Source organism: Salmo salar, chromosome ssa10, assembly GCF_905237065.1.
Source record: "Salmo salar chromosome ssa10, Ssal_v3.1, whole genome shotgun sequence".
Lineage (NCBI taxonomy): Eukaryota > Metazoa > Chordata > Actinopteri > Salmoniformes > Salmonidae > Salmo > Salmo salar.
In genome coordinates this window covers 12221113-12239124 of record NC_059451.1, presented here as the reverse complement: position 1 = coordinate 12239124, position 18012 = coordinate 12221113, and the positions used below count along the sequence as shown (strand labels likewise).

General features: G+C 43.1%; 2 protein-coding genes across 2 annotated transcripts; both read left to right on the top strand.

Annotated features, from left to right (window-relative positions):
• Positions 1-4953: 4953 nt before the first annotated feature.
• Positions 4954-7087, top strand: LOC106613515 (urotensin-2B-like). The gene is made up of 5 exons (XM_014215860.1): positions 4954-5111; positions 5496-5600; positions 5749-5786; positions 6157-6250; positions 6402-7087. The coding sequence occupies exons 1-5, from the start codon at positions 5012-5014 to the stop codon at positions 6425-6427; spliced, it is 363 nt and encodes a 120-aa protein (XP_014071335.1). The 5' UTR covers positions 4954-5011; the 3' UTR covers positions 6428-7087.
• A 1349-nt stretch (positions 7088-8436) lies between these two features.
• Positions 8437-16616, top strand: LOC106613459 (platelet glycoprotein V). The gene is made up of 2 exons (XM_045687327.1): positions 8437-8552; positions 10006-16616. The coding sequence occupies exon 2, from the start codon at positions 10011-10013 to the stop codon at positions 12000-12002; it is 1992 nt and encodes a 663-aa protein (XP_045543283.1). The 5' UTR covers positions 8437-8552; positions 10006-10010; the 3' UTR covers positions 12003-16616.
• The last annotated feature ends 1396 nt before the right edge of the window (positions 16617-18012 follow it).

The window sequence follows — 18012 nt, the reverse complement described above, 5'->3', positions numbered from 1 at the left end:
GGGAACGGGCGGGCCAGTCCATGGCATCAATGCCTTCCTCTTGCAGGAACTGCTGACACACTCCAGCCACATGAGGTCTAGCATTGTCTTGCATTAGGAGGAACCCAGGCCGCACCAGCATATGGTCTCACAAGAGGTCTGAGGATCTCATCTCGGTACCTAATGGCAGTCAGGCTACCTCTGGCGAGCACATGGAGGGCTGTGCGGCCCCCCAAAGAAATGCCACCCCACACCATGACTGACCCACCGCCAAACCGGTCATGCTGGAAGATGTTGCAGGCAGCAGAACGTTCTCCACGGCGTCTCCAGACTCTGTCACGTCTGTCACATGTGCTCAGTGTGAACCTGCTTTCATCTGTGAAGAGCACAGGGCGCCAGTGGCGAATTTGCCAATCTTGGTGTTCTCTGGCAAATGCCAAACGTCCTGCACGGTGTTGGGCTGTAAGCACAACCCCCACCTGTGGACGTCGGGCCCTCATACCACCCTCATGGAGTCTGTTTCTTACCGTTTGAGCAGACACATGCACATTTGTGGCGTGCTGGAGGTCATTTTGCAGGGCTCTGGCAGTGCTCCTCCTGCTCCTCCTTGCACAAAGGCGGAGGTAGCGGTCCTGCTGCTGGGTTGTTGCCCTCCTACGGCCTCCTCCACGTCTCCTGATGTACTGGCCTGTCTCCTGGTAGCGCCTCCATGCTCTGGACACTACGCTGACAGACACAGCAAACCTTCTTGCCACAGCTCGCATTGATGTGCCATCCTGGATGAGCTACACTACCTGAGCCACTTGTGTGGGTTGTAGACTCCGTCTCATGCTACCACTAGAGTGAAAGCACCGCCAGCATTCAAAAGTGACCAAAACATCAGCCAGGAAGCATAGGAACTGAGAAGTGGTCTGTGGTCACCACCTGCAGAAGCACTCCTTTATTGGGGGTGTCTTGCTAATTGCCTATAATTTCCACCTGTTGTCTATTCCATTTGCACAAGAGCATGTGAAATGTATTGTCAATCAGTGTTGCTTCCTAAGTGGACAGTTTTATTTCACAGAAGTGTGATTGACTTGGAGTTACATTGTGTTGTTTAAGTGTTCCCTTTATTTTTTGAGCAGTATATAAAGCAATCTAAAATTATGATTTATTCCGCAATGGTAGAAACAAGCTGTAAAATGCCAGGGAAAAACGTGACTCCGATGTATATTGGATATCTTTGGTTTGTCTTTATGACATTCAGAGGCAGCGCTACAACCTTTCAAAGCCGACGAGACATTTTTTTTACTTTGCTTGGGAACTAATGTGTGATTCTGTCACTATCAATTGATGTTCAACATTTGTTTTAAAAAAAAATGTTACCCCCTTTTTCTCCCCAGTTTCGATCTTGTCTCATTGCTGCAACTCCCCAACGGGCACGGGAGGCGAAGGCCAAGTCATGCGTCCTCCGAAACATGATCCACCAAACCGCGCTTCTTATCACCCGCCCGCTTAACCCGGAAGCCAGCCGCACCACTGTGTTGGAGGAAACACCGTTCAACTGACGACGGAGGTCAGCCTGCAGGCGCCCAGCCCGCCACAAGGAGTCACTAGAGTGCGATGAGCCTTGGACCATGTTAGTTTGTTGGTGATGTGGACAACAAGGAACTTGAAGCTCTCAACCTGCTCCACTGCAGCCCCGTCGATGAGAATGGGGGCGTGCCCGATCCTCTTTTTCCTGAGGTCCACAATCATCTCCGTTGTCTTGATCATATTAAGGGAGAGGTTGTTGTCCTGGCACCACACGGCCAGGTCTCTGACCTCCTCCCTATAGGATGTCTTGTCATTGTCGGTGATCAGGTCTACCACCGTTGTGTCGTCGGCAAACTTAATGATGGTGTTGGAGTCGTGCCTGTCCGTGCAGTCATGAGTGAACAGGGAGTACAGGAGGGGGCTGAGCACGCACCCCTGAGGGGCCCCTGTGTTGAGGATCAGCATGGCGGATGTGTTGTTACCTACCCTTACCACCCGAGGGTGGCCCGTCAGGAAGTCCGGGATCCAGTTGCAGAGGGAGGTGTTTAGTCCCTGTGTCCTTAGCTTATTGATGAGCTTTGAGGGCACTATGGTGTTGAACGCTGAGCTGTAGTCAATGAATAGTATTCTCACATAGGTGTTCCTTTTGTCCAGCTGGGAAAGGGCAGTGTGGAGTGCAATAGAGATTGCATCATCTGTGGATCTGTTGGGGCGGGCATGCAAATTGGAGTGGGTCTAGGGTTTCTGGGGTAATGGTGTTGTTGTGAGCCATGACCAGCTTTTCAAAGCACTTCATGGCTACAGACGTGAGTGCTACGGGTTGGTAGTCATTTAGGCAGGTTACCTTAGTGTTCTTGGGCACAGGGACTATGGTGGTCTGCTTAAAATGTGTTGGTATTACAGACTCGGACAGGGAGAGTTTGAAAATGTCATGGAATTTACCTCGAAGCGAGCATAGAAGTTTAGCTCATCTGGTAGGCTTGTGTCACTTGGCAGCTCTTGGCTGTGCTTCCCTTTGTAGTCTGTAATGGTTTGCAAGCTCTGCCACATCTGACAAGCGTCAAAGCCGGTGTAGTACGATTCGATCTTAGTCCTGTATTGAAGCTTTGCCTGTTTGATGGTTCGTCAAAGGGCATTTCGATATATCTCATAAGCTTCCGGGTTAGAGTCCCGCTCCTTGAAAGCGGCAGCTCTAGCCTTTAGCTCAGTGTGGATGTTGCTTTGTAATCCATGGCTTCTGGTTGGGGTATGTACGTACGGTCACTGTGGGGACAACGTCATCGATGCACTTATTGATGAAGCCAATGACTGACGTGGTGTACTCCTTAATGCCATCGGAGGAATCCCAGAACATATTCCAGTCTGTGCTAGCAAAACAGTTCTGTAGCTTAGCATCTGCTTCATTTAACATTTTTTTTTATTGATTTATACCTGTGTTCTTATACACTTATACCTGTGTTCTCTGTTTGTCTGTTGCCAGTTCGTTTTGTTTTGTCAAGCCTACCAGTGTTTCTTCCCGTGCTCCTGTCTGTCTCTAGTTCCTGTTTTCTAGCTTTCCCGGTTTTGACCATTCTGCCTACCCTGACCCTGAGCCTGCCTGTCGTTCTGTATCTTGCAATACCACCCTGGATTACTGACCTCTGCCTGCCCTGACCTTGAACCTGCCTGCCCTGACCTTGAACCTGCCTGCCGTTCTGTAGCTTTCGAACTCTGCTCTGGACTACTGACCTCTGCCTGCCCTTGACCTGTCGTTTGTCTGCCCCCCTGTTTGAGTAATACACTTTTGTTACTTTGAAACTGTCTGCATCTGGGTCTTTCCCTGAGCCTTGGCAGTCTTAACATATTGATGTTGGTTGTTCCTCCTAAAAAAGCACAAGAAAGAGGATTTCTACACCCACCATCTCAGATTGTTCTGAAATCGTTTCTGTTGTTCGAAACAGATAAGATTAGCATTCCTGCAACAAATTTTTTTCTCAGAAATATAATTGAATCTCTGAGAATTTAAGGTAATTGATGGCACCCATACGCTGCTGCTACTCTGTTTATTATGTATCCTGATTGCCTAGTCACTTTAACCCCTACCTACATGTACATATTACCCCAACTACCTCGTACCCTTGCACATTGACTCGGTACCGGTACTCTTGTATATAACCTCGTTATTGTTATTTTATTAATAAAGTATTTCTTTTTTTTCTTTGCTAATCTTTTCTTCCTTTTTACTCTGCATTGTTGGGAAAGGGAGGTAAAGTCTACGGTAAAGTCCACACCTGTTGTATTTGGCGCATGTGACAAATAAAATAAAATTGTATTTGAGTTCAAAAATGGATTGTCAAATTACTTCTTATCACAATAGAAGGAAACAAATGATTCCCTATAGATGTACTACTTCAAGGATATCAGATATGGCTTTCATCAGAGCAATCTGTCAGGACATAACACCATCTGCTTTGACAGTTGACACTATTATAGAACTTCATTTATTGAATGATTCCAAAAGTACACCATACAGCCAGAGGTACAGACAGTGTCTAGGAACGTTTTGCTCTGCAATGTGAGTCATGCCTGGAGATCCATCAAGTTATTGACTATATTTCCACAAGAGGACTAGACTGTTTCACAAGATGCAATATATCCTTGATGTTACAAGGTTAATTCACTGTGACTCACTCAACCAGGTTCACTAAATCCTCAAGCCTCGAAATCCGTATTATAAGGATATGTGACGTTTATTTGGGATGAGAGGCACAGCTAGACGTCAATAACTTCCTCAGAGGAAGACAAAGGTGTCAATGAAAACAGCACTCAAGAAGCTTTATGACAGAAACAGGCCAATCAAAATGGGGGCCAGGCACTTCATTTAACTAAAACTGCCATACATAAACACAGCAGCCATTATACTGACAGAGTTGTGAGCCGTGATTTCCGGCTACAACAGCTGGGGTCACGTGGTTTGACCTCGGTGATGGATGTTCAATCAGCCCCACATTGGTGCCGATGCTCAGACCTGGAGCCAAGATTGAAGAGCTCATCTCTGGGCATGGTGCACTTTATAGGGACAGAATCAATTCACTTCTCCCCCTCTTCTCCCCGTCCAAGATTCTCCCTCTATATTCTTAAGGAAGTAATTCATGTAAAAGAAAAGGACTGAAAGTGCCAAGAACATCTGACTGCCATCTCCCGTAAAAAAAAACAGGTGATAGACAACTTTCTCACTCTGCTGGCTTTGTATCTGTCGTGTTGATGAAGAGCCGCTGGCCACGGATCCAGATCGTCATATTTCTGTCAGCCGCTACATGGTCCCTCTTGCAAAGGACGGTGGTCCATTGACGAAAGCCATGGTGACTATTGATTGAGTGCACTGGGGGGGCTGACTGCCTGCCCCCCCCCTCCTCCTTCCACATCTGACAGGATAAAAGTATAGCTGGGATGGACCAAAGGCAGTGGATTGCTGGGGCAGGTTGAGAACGAGTTGATACTACAGTAAGCACTTCTTTGGGACCGTTGCTTCGTTGACATGGACAGTTTTGTCTCTGTGAACTACTGGCTGGGACTGCTAGTTTTTCTGCTTCTACAAGGGGTAGTCAGTGTGGAGGGAAGAAGCATCTTCAACCCTGGTGAGTCTGCTGGTTTGGTGAATGAATGTGTACCAGCTGCTGGCCTATTTGAGGCATAGACTACCTGAAGATGTAGGCAGTCTGAGGACGCTGGTTACAACTATGGGTTCATTCCCAGCTGTTTGCATGCATTGTCAGTTGTTATACTGTGAGCATGCAAAAGCATATGAATAATTATTTTGTTGGTATTCTATGGCAAAGTCATTTAGTGTTCGCTTGCCAATTCAACTGTGTTCGTCTAACAATACTGCTAATACTACACTGTGAATGTGGCTCAGTTTAAAAGGGGATATTGTGTAATTATATATATTTATGGTCACTAGGTGCTTTTGAAGTTGTTTATAGTAAATCAGATGTACTGCCGTTTTTTTCCCACATATTCAGGAAACCATGTATATCCCCAAAGAGGAGACACAGATGCCCAGAACAAGATTCTAGCGTTGTTACTACATAGAAGCTTAGAACCTATTGAAAGAAATGATGCTTTAGGTAAGGTTTTTCACAGTATATCACACACACTCACACACTAATACAGTGTTTGTCAATGTAAAAAATATAAGGATGTGTATATATAATATTACATGGACTGTTTCTCAGGTTTGCCATTTGTGCTAACACATTTTGTTCTTCTCTGCAGGTTTAGAGTTTGCCAACAAGCTAGCGGAGTTGAAGAAGGTAGGTCATTCAAGTGTTTTGTACACACGGAGTGCAACAGTTTAAGCACTTGGTGTGTTCTGTGCAGTCATATATTTCCTCCAGCTGAGAAGGCGGCATGCTTTATAAGCAAGGTTTATGAGATGAACAGGTAAACATAGTTCTCCTTGACTGAGACACTGTGTTCATTCTGTGGAAAATTCCCCTGGGATTTAGCCTTTACATCAAGCAAATCTACCTATTGTCTGACGGAGTTCAAATGAGAGCTCTAGCAGCATAATCTCTCATGGCCTTGGATAGTGATGACCTTACCTGAGAGCAGGCACCTTCCATAAAGACCGACACAGGGATCCTTTGGCCGTCTGTAACCGCTGTTGTTCTCTCCTTACAGATAGAGGCTTTGAAGGAGGACTTAGAGCTGGAAAGGGAGCTCTCATCAAACACACTAGCAGAGGACAAGTCCATACCGAGGAAAAGGGTTGAGCGTAAGTTTCTTATTGCTTATTGTCGGCGATGGCACTGATTTCATAGTCATAACACATTTCATTTACTATAGTGGTCTTCATTTTACAACAAAATTATATTCCTCCTTGTAATAGAGCAAGAGACTGAACAATATTTTCTCTGTGTCCACAGCCTGTTTCTGGAAGTACTGTGTATGACAGCCTAAGGGAGAGAAGAACCTCAGAGTCCTGCTGCATTGCCCTAACACTCCAAAGACTCAACACGCTCACAGACATCAACACAACTCACCCATTACCAAATGTTTAAAGGTTGTAACATAACTAATATACAAATACTATAATGTACTCATCACTGTGCTGTAACCTCTGTGCTGATGTCGCAATATCGGGGGTCTACAGGTATTTATAATAGATTCAATGACTGTTGGGTCTAAATCAGGGTGGGCATAAGTGACATTTTATTTGTGTTGTATTGCATAATTACCTTGTAGTGTATAATTACCTCAAACGACTGAAAGGACTTGATCGCCAGTTCTGTATTGGATGTAATGTTTCAGAGGCTTCTCTACAGGACTCCAACTTTTGAGATGACAAGGAGTTCTCAGCATTTCTCCAAGAATGGAAAGTATTGTTGTCACAACCTAACATATTAGTCTGCTGACAAAGGACTTGGTCCATGTTTCCACACCCAGAGTAACTGTCCTTTTCTCAACGTGTTGACTTTGTCTTCCTCTAGTGGTTAATGGGTGCAGTGACGCAATTCATGTACTTTCCATTGTCAAATATCAGTATTGCTTTGATGAAATATCACTATTGCTTTGATGACTGTGTTACCGTTTCCTTCATTTAATAAATAATATATTATCATGCTAGCTTGTGTCTTGGCTACCAGTGATTATGTCACTCCAGGAATAGATAAATAAATGGTTAGATCAACCCCTGAATTGTAAGTCACTCTGGATAAGAGCGTCTGCTAAATTACAAAAAAATGTAAATGTAAGGACCAGGGCTGTTTTGGAAATGTTTGGCTCTCTTTAGGCTATATCTTTTGCCTGAATGAAACACCTTTACAACTCAGTCGCAAAGACAAGATCTGGCAATAATCGTGTCCAGTATGAGAGTGAGAAAGTCCATTGAGGTACACACGCCTTATAAGTACATTTTTGGGGGGGGTACCTGTATAGCCTCAAAACATGGTGAAAACTATCATTTTGATATCGTGGATGGTCAGTCCTCGCATCCATAGCTCTGTCTACAGATGTAGGATCTTCATTTGAGCCAGTTTGAGCCAGGGCAGGAAAATCCTCATGAGCAAAAGAGTGACCAAATTAAGATCCTACATCTGTATGAATTTGAGAGTGGTTACATTTCTCTAACTCCATCCCTCAGTTTTTTACCGAGACTGGGGTGGGGAGGACACTTTGTTATTGTCTCAACTGCTGATTACCACCATAAAAACAATATTAATCTACACATTGTTATATAAAAAATACATATTATTTAGGCAATTCAATCTTGCACCAAAAATGCATTGTTTGAATTCTATTTTACCTGGGGTTTTTTTGTCGTGGTGAAACTATGCAATTTACAGTTCTACAATTTTGGCTCAGCTGAGAATTATTGCTCTGCCCATGACTTTGTTTTTCTGCCTTGTTCTCTGCCTCTCTTCCCTCATTGTCACTGTGGTGGTGCATTTGGGAGCCGAGTCATTGGCTAGGTCTGAACATTGGGCAGTTGCACCAATGATAGGGCTCTCTGAATCCTACAGAGAGATAGATGGGAGTGGAGGGACATCTGAGAAACCAGTAAGCCTGTGCAATCAGCTACCCTGTCAGAAACCCACAATGGAATATTGGAGAGAAACGTGTGGCTATGAAGCACCACTGACTTACCTGAAGCGGTAGAATTGTAGATCTGACTACAACAGGATAGGGTGAATTATTCATCACTCATGGCCTAATCAAAACAAAAAAACGCAGACAAACAGCTAAGCTCGCAACCATACACAAATGCACGCAAGCACACCAAAATAGAACAGAGAAAACCATTTAAACCTACTACATAAGAATGTTACAGGGAATAGGGAGCAGCAGCATTGGCAACCATCCAGTCTATAACTGATATATTGTAATGTGGGTCTTATCTCCCCACGTTCAGCGGCCTGTTGACCGGAACACGGGCTTGCATATGGTGTGCGCATCCTGCTAAGATAAATGATACGGAAATGGAGACGCATCCTATCAAGCCTCTCAATTACCAGGCATATAAGGAACAACAGCAACACAACAAGAACAAGTCTGCTGTGGTGCGTCTCGTTTGAAAGGTAGGCAGAATTCATTGCATCAGTCTACTACTACATTCCTTTTTCTGTGTATTGTAAAGTACAGAAACTCTAGTACTGTATATTGATTATTTGTTTGGTTGAATAAAGATTAAAAAATACCTTAAGTTCATAAACGTATCATTCTTGTGCAGTTTATATTTATAGGCTACATTGAGGATTTTATGTAATTATTTTAGGCTATCTGGCATTAGTGCGTAAGCCGAAGCTTCAGGGCCTAACTGTACAGGCGCCAAATAGCTTACACGCCAATCGCCAAATGCTTTTGGGAACAGGCAAAAAAAGGACAATGTCGAGTTTAATTCAATAAGAGAAAAGCTGCGCAATGGAGAGTTGAAGATAAAGAGAAGGGAGGGCCTGAAAAGTAATGTTTGGGAAAGAATTGGTGAAATGGTAAAAAAAAGAGGATGATTGATGATTGTGAGGTGCTATAGAAATTCAACAGTCACAAGATGTCACGCCAAGGGAACTGTAGCCAAATGTTCAGACAGGTTGAATTGAAACTCAAATCTATAACCTCTGTGGGAGCAAAATTCATGACTATGATTACGTTTCCATTATTAGCCGTTTCTAGACTGCCCACTTTGAAGTGCTGAGACAGAATGGCTATATAAGGAATGGAACATATATGACCAGGGCCCCGCCACCATTATAACCTAGACAGCTGTCAGATGTGGGCATTAAGAAGCAAGAACTGAGACAGAAAAATAATGGTGGAGAAAGGTGAAGAGAAGTTATTTTCATATAGAGGGAGGGGATTCTATACCTTATGCAAAGACGGAACACTATAAAGGCAGGGCTCTGTGATAAGAGAATTCAGCTGTTCCATGGAATTGCTCGGCTCTGTTACTTTGTAATAAAGTCTAACTGAATCTACAGGTTCCGGTATCTGTGCAAGTATTTGACTCAATATTTTCCACAACACCTCTCACATAGCCATAATATTAACTCCTGCAGAATTAAGCACTTCTTGCAGTAAAATTATACACCAAATGTTGGCTAAATTTTGACTCGGGAATAGGAGTGGAGAAATCTTTCTTTCAGCATCTTGAGAGAATGTGAATGAGCAGTTAGATAGCACCTCTACAGACAGTATCTTTATCAGCATCATAAAAACCGATAGTATTTCAACCACATAAAATATGCATCCAAGCCAAACTGAAATCGTATCAGAAAAATGTTGGGTCATTTTCACAGCTTTCTCTTTCCTTACAACCGGTCAAAAGTAATATGGCCTTTAAAAAAAATAATAACGTTGCTTGACTACAAAACAGTTTATTCTGGCCCATAGACTACTTTCAAGGTGAGGAACCATCTAACAAGAAGTTGGAAAATACTGAGCTTCACCTTTAATCTAGCAACTTGTCATATACAGTACTAGCCTAATACTGATGATCAGTAGATTTTGACCTTAACACATTTCTCCCTTCAATAGGCACCATGTGGAGCGTATTACTCTTTCTCCTGGTCCAGCCTTTGCTCACCGACAGCATGGTCTGCCCTAGCAGCTGCATGTGCAACCTAGAGGGGGCCGTCAAATGTGTGGGAAACATCAGGGACGTGCCCAAAGGCATGCCCGCCAACATGTACCTACTTCAGCTGAATGGCACCAACATGAAGGTTCTGAACGAACAGAGTCTGGCCATGTTGTCCCTTATGCTGCGTTTAAGCATCAGCCACAGCCCCCTGGACACCATCCACCCTGAGGCCTTCCATGTGGTCCCGCAGCTCCTCTCCATCAAGCTGTCATCCAACGCCCTCTCCAGCCTCCCTTCCCGGGTGTTCAGCCCCTTGGTCAGCCTGGAGCAGCTGCATCTGGATGACAATCGTCTGGAGTCCATCGCTCCCGTGTTGTTTGAGGGTCTGGCCAACCTGAACGAATTGGACGTCAGTAACAACGCCATCGCTCACCTCGCCCCCAATGTTTTCCACGGACTGAGTAGCCTGCGCTATCTCAACCTGGGGAGAAACTCCCTGCAGCAACTGCCCCCCACCTTGTTCCACTCATTGACACGGCTGCAGTTCCTCATGCTCTACAACAACAAGCTAGAGCGGCTGGAGGTAGGCGCCTTCGATGAGCTGGCCAACCTCCTGGAGCTCAAAATGCACAACAACCAAATTGCCCACATCCCCCCCGAGGTGTTCTGGGCCCTAGGCAACCTCATGACCCTCACCATGTCCTCCAACCAGCTCCAGGGTGTCCCGAATGAAAGCTTCTACCACCTTCCCAAACTCACCAAGCTCACCATCTACAAAAACCCTCTGCTGTCACTGCCTGATAAGTTGATGGGCCACATGCCCAGGATGAAGGAATTCTACCTGTATGCCACCAACCTCAACACCGTGCCCTGGAGCCTGTTTGCCAACATGAGCGGGATGGAGAGGCTCTTCCTGCACCTCAACAACAAGCTGAGGGAGCTGCCCCCTGACCTCTTTTGCTGCCTTCCCAACCTCCAGAGTCTTTCCCTCAAGTCCAACGACATCCAGGATCTACATCCAGATATCTTCTCCAAGCTGGCCAATATGAACACTCTGCTCCTGAATGACAACAAGCTCCGCTCCCTTTCTGAGGACATATTTAAGGGCAACCCCAGTTTGGCCAGCATCGAGCTGAAGAACAACCAGCTGCGGACCCTTCCGGGGGAGGTCTTCTCTACTGCAGGGGGTGTAAGGGTTGTTACTCTGAGTGGCAACCCATGGGACTGCAGGTGTGGCATCAGAGACATTGCAAGTTGGATAAAGCTTAATGAAGGCGTGGTTAGTGATTGGACAGATGTGATATGTCGTAATCCGCACCCTCTACTTCTCCGCCCACTTGGTTCCCTACTCGACGAAGAGTTTACGTGTGACTTTACCACACCCTCGAGCAGCCGCACCACCCACACTTCGATTGAACTCATCCATGTTGTTTCCAATACAGCTCTTGAGGAGATAGAGGCTGTAGAATTCACACCCACAACTACTGCACCCGAGGCTCCATCAACCCAACAAACAGAAAATCCTACTGAGAGTGTCAGGTTCACCACATCTGGGTTTAGGCGCACAACAGATGCTACACCGACCGCCGACATTCTCGACATTCTTGACGACGACTATATATTCAAGCCTATGGGCACCGAATCGCTCCCCGTCCATGTCCTATCACCGCCCTTCCACGACAGGGTGGTGTTTGAGAACGGGCTCGAGTTTGTGCACAACAACCGCCTAAAGGGCTGGGTTTACCTGTGGACGCTGCCACCCAATGGGACTTACGTTGGGTTCCTCATGGCTCTCCATATCCTTCTAGTGGCCACAGGCATGGCCCTGATTCTGGCTGCCATTTACGGGATGTACCGTCTCCACCAGGCCATGGAAGACCTAGGAGCAATACTCACAAACAGGAAACACACCATCATATCAGAGAGGAAGCAGAAAGACCAAGATAAACTGTAGCCTCACCAAATGCAAAAATACAGTACAGTATGTGTCGAGAGTATCATTGTGGCGAAACAGTTTTTAAAAGAATAGTGGAACAAAACCTTGGAAATCTGTCAATGTAAAGCACGAGCTAACGTTGTCTGCATTGTGTGAAGTTCTTTAGTATTAGAAGAGTGTAACTGACGATTTCTTCATTAGGCATATCTTGTTTCCTCCCAGTAGTAGGAGCTTTGAACAACAGGAACAAAGAATGATCCTCTCAGGGGGAGAGGACAGTCACAACATTGGTCCAAAGAGCCAGACCATTATAGAGTTAGGCTAACTCTTTTTGACTGTTATTGTGATAATAACTGATGTCGGTATTTATGACTACACGGACCTAGCGAACAATTTCTCAATTTTATTGGGTGAACCATATGTCCACTAAGCAGTGGGTAAAATTCACTACTGGAGTACAAGCTAAGCAACCTTGTATTACTCCTAGGAATTTGCCGGTCTCTATCATAGGATAAAGTCAAAACATATGCTTAAATTAATGGCCATATGGTGACAGTATGCATTCTCTCAGCGATACAAAGATTGGCAACATCTAACCAGTGGAAAATAACGTTGTCATGGCTTATTAGTTAGACAGAAACGTGCCAGTTGATAGAGGTCAGACTATTTCTGCAGCTGGGGAAAGTAAGCCTAACCGCATGAATAAAAATGTCCTGATGTCATAACATTATCTTATTCCTGCCTTTCCCACTAGCAGCTATGAGTGATCCTAATATGCCTTTATATTACACACACACACACACACACACACACACACACACACACACAAATGTAAGTAAGGTACTGATATCTTACTGTTTAACTGCTCAGAGACATCTTGGTAGGCCGACAGGTGTGAATTATGAAAATTAGGTGACTTTTGGATGACCCCCACACATCACAAGACCAATTGTAGTCATTTAAATGTATTAACACATTGAAAAAAGCAGAAACAAGGTATCACTTAAGGGGACATAAGCTTCATGTATTGTAGGTGAGCTGATGCTTTTCTTTTGACTCACGGGACACTACGGACAGATACGATGAGGCTCCTATCTCAGTCCTAAAATGGGAAGCTCAAGTACACCATTTCTCAATATCATAGTGTAGTAAGACATTTTTCGATTTGGAAATGTTCATTGCAATGTTTCCTTCCAAAACAAAAACAAGCATCCACATGAAAAACTGTTTAAGGCATTGGCATTAATTTATCACCATGTACAAAGCTGCCTATAAAACATTTGTTTTATTCCATTACCCTTGTGTTGGTAGAATATTCTCATGTAGGCTATTTGAGAACAACACTGTTAAAATGGAAAGACTCAAAACACCATCATTGTGTAGTGAAACCATGAAAAGTAGTTCACCTAAGCTGAGATCTGGTATTTGGAGGGTGTTTGAATGGAAACCCAATGCCAGTGTTATAATACGGTGAATGTATTTGAAAACAGAATGGAGATTCAGAAAGTGGTTCTTCAATTTGAATATTGGTGTTAAGATAGTCTTGTGAAAACCATTTCTGGTGTTTCAGTGCATGTAAAAGGCAGCATCTAAATACAAAAAGCATGTTTTGGCAGACTGTCTCTCATACAATGAAATGGTTTTGAAATGACAATGGTTTATAGCGTAAATATTGATTGGGGATGATTTTATTTGAGTTAAAAATGTTAAGAAAATACTGTGAATTGAATACTTTTCCTAGTGTAGACATTGGCACTAATTATAGGCTACTGTTGCCAGGCCCATTGTGAGATTATAATAATGTTACAAATCAAAATGACAACTCTTTATGTTGTCAAAACATTGTCTTAGTCCACTCAGTCAGTCTTCAGGACTAAACTGTTGTGCTGAACCACCCTTCTTATACTGAGCACATCGGGCCCGATTAAGACTTGCGATAGACTTAACAAGACTTAAGACTCAATAAAATATGGATTTAACTAAAAAAATTTAAAGTCCATGTTAAATCAACGTATCTTTCTTTTTTCTGTGCTTTGTTTAGAAAGTTTGGCAACAGGAGACTGATTAAGTAGTGAATTTTACCTACTCAACCACACAGCCACGTACCGTGTGAAGAACTTGGGCCCCCATATTAGAATGTTTAGATTAAAGGCAAAATTTGAACTTTAGACATTGTGCTGCTTTACTGTTTAGAATTCCTCCAGTCTGGGGCATCGAGGTGGAGAGAGGGCATTCGTGTCTGGTGTGCCCTCTAAGCAAACTCTACGGTCAAGTATAAAAGCAGGCAAGTATGCGGGCACCTCCCCTTTATTCAGGTCTTTCACGAACTCATACAGGAAAGAGCACAACAAACGCTGAGGTGAAACTCTCCAAAATAATCCAAGAAAGTATGAGTCACTGACAATGTGAGTACAAAACGTTATTACATTGAAGAAAAAAACAGAAAAGGAATTCACTCAACAAGAACTAGCCAGCAGATCTGACCCACTAGCTTACAGCTAGTGATGTTACGTTTGATACCGGCGCTCCAAGGTATGCGTCGAAATCGCTAAGCAGCTAACCTCGAACATGTCTGCCAATGCGTGTATGACTTTATCAGCAGTACGTCATCAATGACCTCTGAAGCTTTGTTTGATCACGTGCTTTTTCAAACCGTGTGTTGCAAAACGCAAGATCCCACTGATCACGCCGTTGTTCCGGTACCTTTTCCGATTCCAAGCTGATTTCAAACACTGACCTCTACTGGACACCGTACATACAAATACAGTTAGGATTTTGTAGAAAAAGTTTCACCCGACCGGTAGCTTAGCAGATCGACGAGGGAACTATGTAACAGTCATGGACGTGAGGGTTCGGGTCGAATCCTGTTGAAGGCACACTATTTAGAAAATGATTCTTTCTGCACTGTTGCTCAAATTTGTTTTATATAGTATAGTATAAGCTTCTGTCTTATAATGCCATATTCAGTTTTTGCTAAATAGTCAAGCATGATGTAAGATGTGAACCTAGTATTCCAACTGATTAGGTTACTAAAGCCAACGACATACCGCTGTGCCATGATGCTATAATGAAAACAATGGGGAAAAAATATCTCTGATAATCACACACTGCTATTTATTGCTGACCAGCAGAGGTCACTAATGTGCATTGTGAACCTAATAAAGCTCTGTGTAATTAACAGTTTTTCAGCACAATTTATTGAAAGCGCCGAAGCCTTAAGAAAGCTTCGGTTTCCCATCACTACTTATAGCTGCACTAGGGTCAGACAGGCTTCCTGTGTAGATTAAGACACCCCGGAGCTGGCGCGAGATATGGCTCGGAAAAAACACCTCAATTCAGGGATGAGAAATGTGTTGTATTCCGAATTGTCCTCTTATCCCAACTGTTACACCGAAAATATTGAAAACTGTTGTTTTTATCCTCATGCTAGCTAGCAGTAGCCACAGCAGCCATTGTGGAATGGCATGTCGCATTGAACAACAAAGGAGCTGATTTGTTGACACTAACTGGCTGCTGTTGCTTCTGCTACCTAATATTAGGACTAAAAGGACTGTTTTCTGGAAAAACTAGCATTCGTTAAATCTTCTATGCGTAACGGTTGGGATAATGGGACAATTTGGAGTACAAGGCATTTCTCATCCCTGGATTGAGGTACGTTTTCCGAGCAATATCACGCTGGCTCCTCAGTGTCTTAATCTACACAGGAAGTCTGTCCGACTCTTGTAAAGCTGTAAGCATGCGGGTCGGATCTGCTGGCTAAACAAGGACATTTGTTTTGAGTAGCATTTCGGCTGCTAATGGTTGCTGTATGCTTATAGTTCAAGTCAAACAGACATTTTGATTCATTGGTTCGTTTTCTTAATGCTACATTGTAGTTAATGGACATGTCATGCAGATGTTTTTATGCAAACGAAGGCCTGTTTTTTGCTTGCCAAACTATTTTTTGGGTTTGGCTTGCCTACTAGCTTTATATATTGTTTGATGCCTGCACCACATGCTATATGTTGCACTAAATAGCCACTGCCAATTTAGCCTGCTCTAGCCTGCCTCACCACATGTTACTGCATCCCACTTTTGACAGTCATATTGTTCTGTTGTTGCTATATTTACATAGCTTCATTAATGTATTTGCATTTTGCATGCTGCTATTGATGTTTAATAAATGTATATTCGTATAGAAATATGAATATTATAGCAGTTAATAACTTCATTATGCATTCATTCACTATCATTACTGCTTGTTATTAGTATTTGCCTGTAGAGAAACATACATACTACGTTACCAACAGGCTGGCCATACCTAACCAAAGCAATCAAGACAAGGATCACAGACTAATGCCATCTGACCTGTCAATCATATCATTAAACTCAACTGTACTGTGATTCAATACATCTGAACAACCTTCCATGTACCGTCATCTGAATATAAGACTCAGGTCAAATACATTAGCATAATGGATGATTGGTGTATCGCATTGAGCCCTGGGCTGAAGTTTTGTATAAGTAGTCATTGCCTGTATTTTTGTCCATGAATCTGAAATATAATGCCATATTTCCCTTGATTTAGAAGAATATGATTAATACCTTACAGATCTTTGAACTGTCTTAATCAATATAAAAATATAAAAGACCTCTTAATGTTTTGTCATCATTTGATGATTTGCAAAGAAAAGATAAAGCATTTGAAACTTAAAAATCATGTCTTGAAAAATGTATTTTGTACTCATGAATTATCCTGGACAAATGTATTCATTTGTATTATCACAAAACGATATTCTCTCATATAATTTCTTTGAGCATAATACCGTACATTTAACCTTTTTGGAATTTCCAATGATGAGTTTATTATATAAGAGCAGGGAACATACAATAAGAGGAGGTACTTCCATTTACAGTATATGGAAATTACAGAAGAAGGGATGTAATTCTGCACTAAACAGGACTCGAAACGCCATAAGTGTTCACAATCTTTTCCAGGTTAGTGCGCCCAGTCTCTTGCAATGTGTAGCACAACTCTTGATTAAGTGATGTTACAACACACCATGTCATGTTTCAGAACACCTTAAATCTGCCCCGTAGACCCTTACACCCATGTGTTTCAAAACTCAAGCAAAGTTAAGGTTTCGTCTCTTTAATGTTGGTGGCAGCTTAGTTGCCACTAGTTTTAGTGTTACAAAACACTTCATTTTAACAGTGTGTAAGTACAAATAGAATTTAAGTCCCTAAAAGGGTTATAAAACCTGAAAAGTACAAACACAAAATACTTTGGAAAATAAATGACAAATTCCAAGTGATTGTTTTATATTCAAACAATGAACAAAAGAGAATGAATTGCTGAATAGGAGCCAAGTTCATCACTATGGCGACCGGTGATTAAGCCTTTCCAGTACATTGAACTCACATAACAGTGGGCAGAGATCACACTATTCACATCACTGACACACACTCAAATAGTTCACATCAAAACACAGGACAGGAAATAGCAACACCGGGTTTTTACCCATAGTCATAAGTCACGAGAACTGTGCCTTAAAAACAGCCATCATAGGTTAGGGTTCGAGTTTGATTCGTCAGAATACTTTCAGTGAATAGAAGTCATTGTAAACTGGCCAATCCAAACATTTCAATTCACAAAAGGGTATCCCCCCAAAATTGTCTGTGCACAGCATTTTAGCAGTAGCCAAAAATGGGACCAAAATTAGGCTAGCACTAATGATAATGTATCAGGACCTACACAAACGTCTGTCTGTGTAAACCTTGCACAACCCATTACCTACATACGTTGGCCTATTGCTCTTCTTGACTAATACAACTTCCCTGCAAAAACACCCTGTACAAAAGACAAGGACCCGCCCTTTATTTTGCATTTCCCTTAATGGTAATCAGCTACATCTGTATTTTGACCATGCTGGTCACATTAAGTATATGTTCTCGCTGCTGCTGGGCTGAGATATACGTTAACTCCACCCTTGCTATCTTGTTTAGGGTGGGGGTAGCAGTGCCCTTGGTCTGCGTAGGAGTCGTAAAA

Coding starts and splice junctions, on each gene's coding strand:
- LOC106613515 (XM_014215860.1), top strand. CDS start 5,012: ATGGACAGTTTTGTCTCTGTGAACTACTGGCTGGGACTGCTAGTTTTT. Junction 5,787..6,156: donor AGCTAGCGGAGTTGAAGAAG/GTAGGTCATTCA, acceptor CTCTCCTTACAG/ATAGAGGCTTTGAAGGAGGA. Junction 6,251..6,401: donor ACCGAGGAAAAGGGTTGAGC/GTAAGTTTCTTA, acceptor CTGTGTCCACAG/CCTGTTTCTGGAAGTACTGT.
- LOC106613459 (XM_045687327.1), top strand. CDS start 10,011: ATGTGGAGCGTATTACTCTTTCTCCTGGTCCAGCCTTTGCTCACCGAC.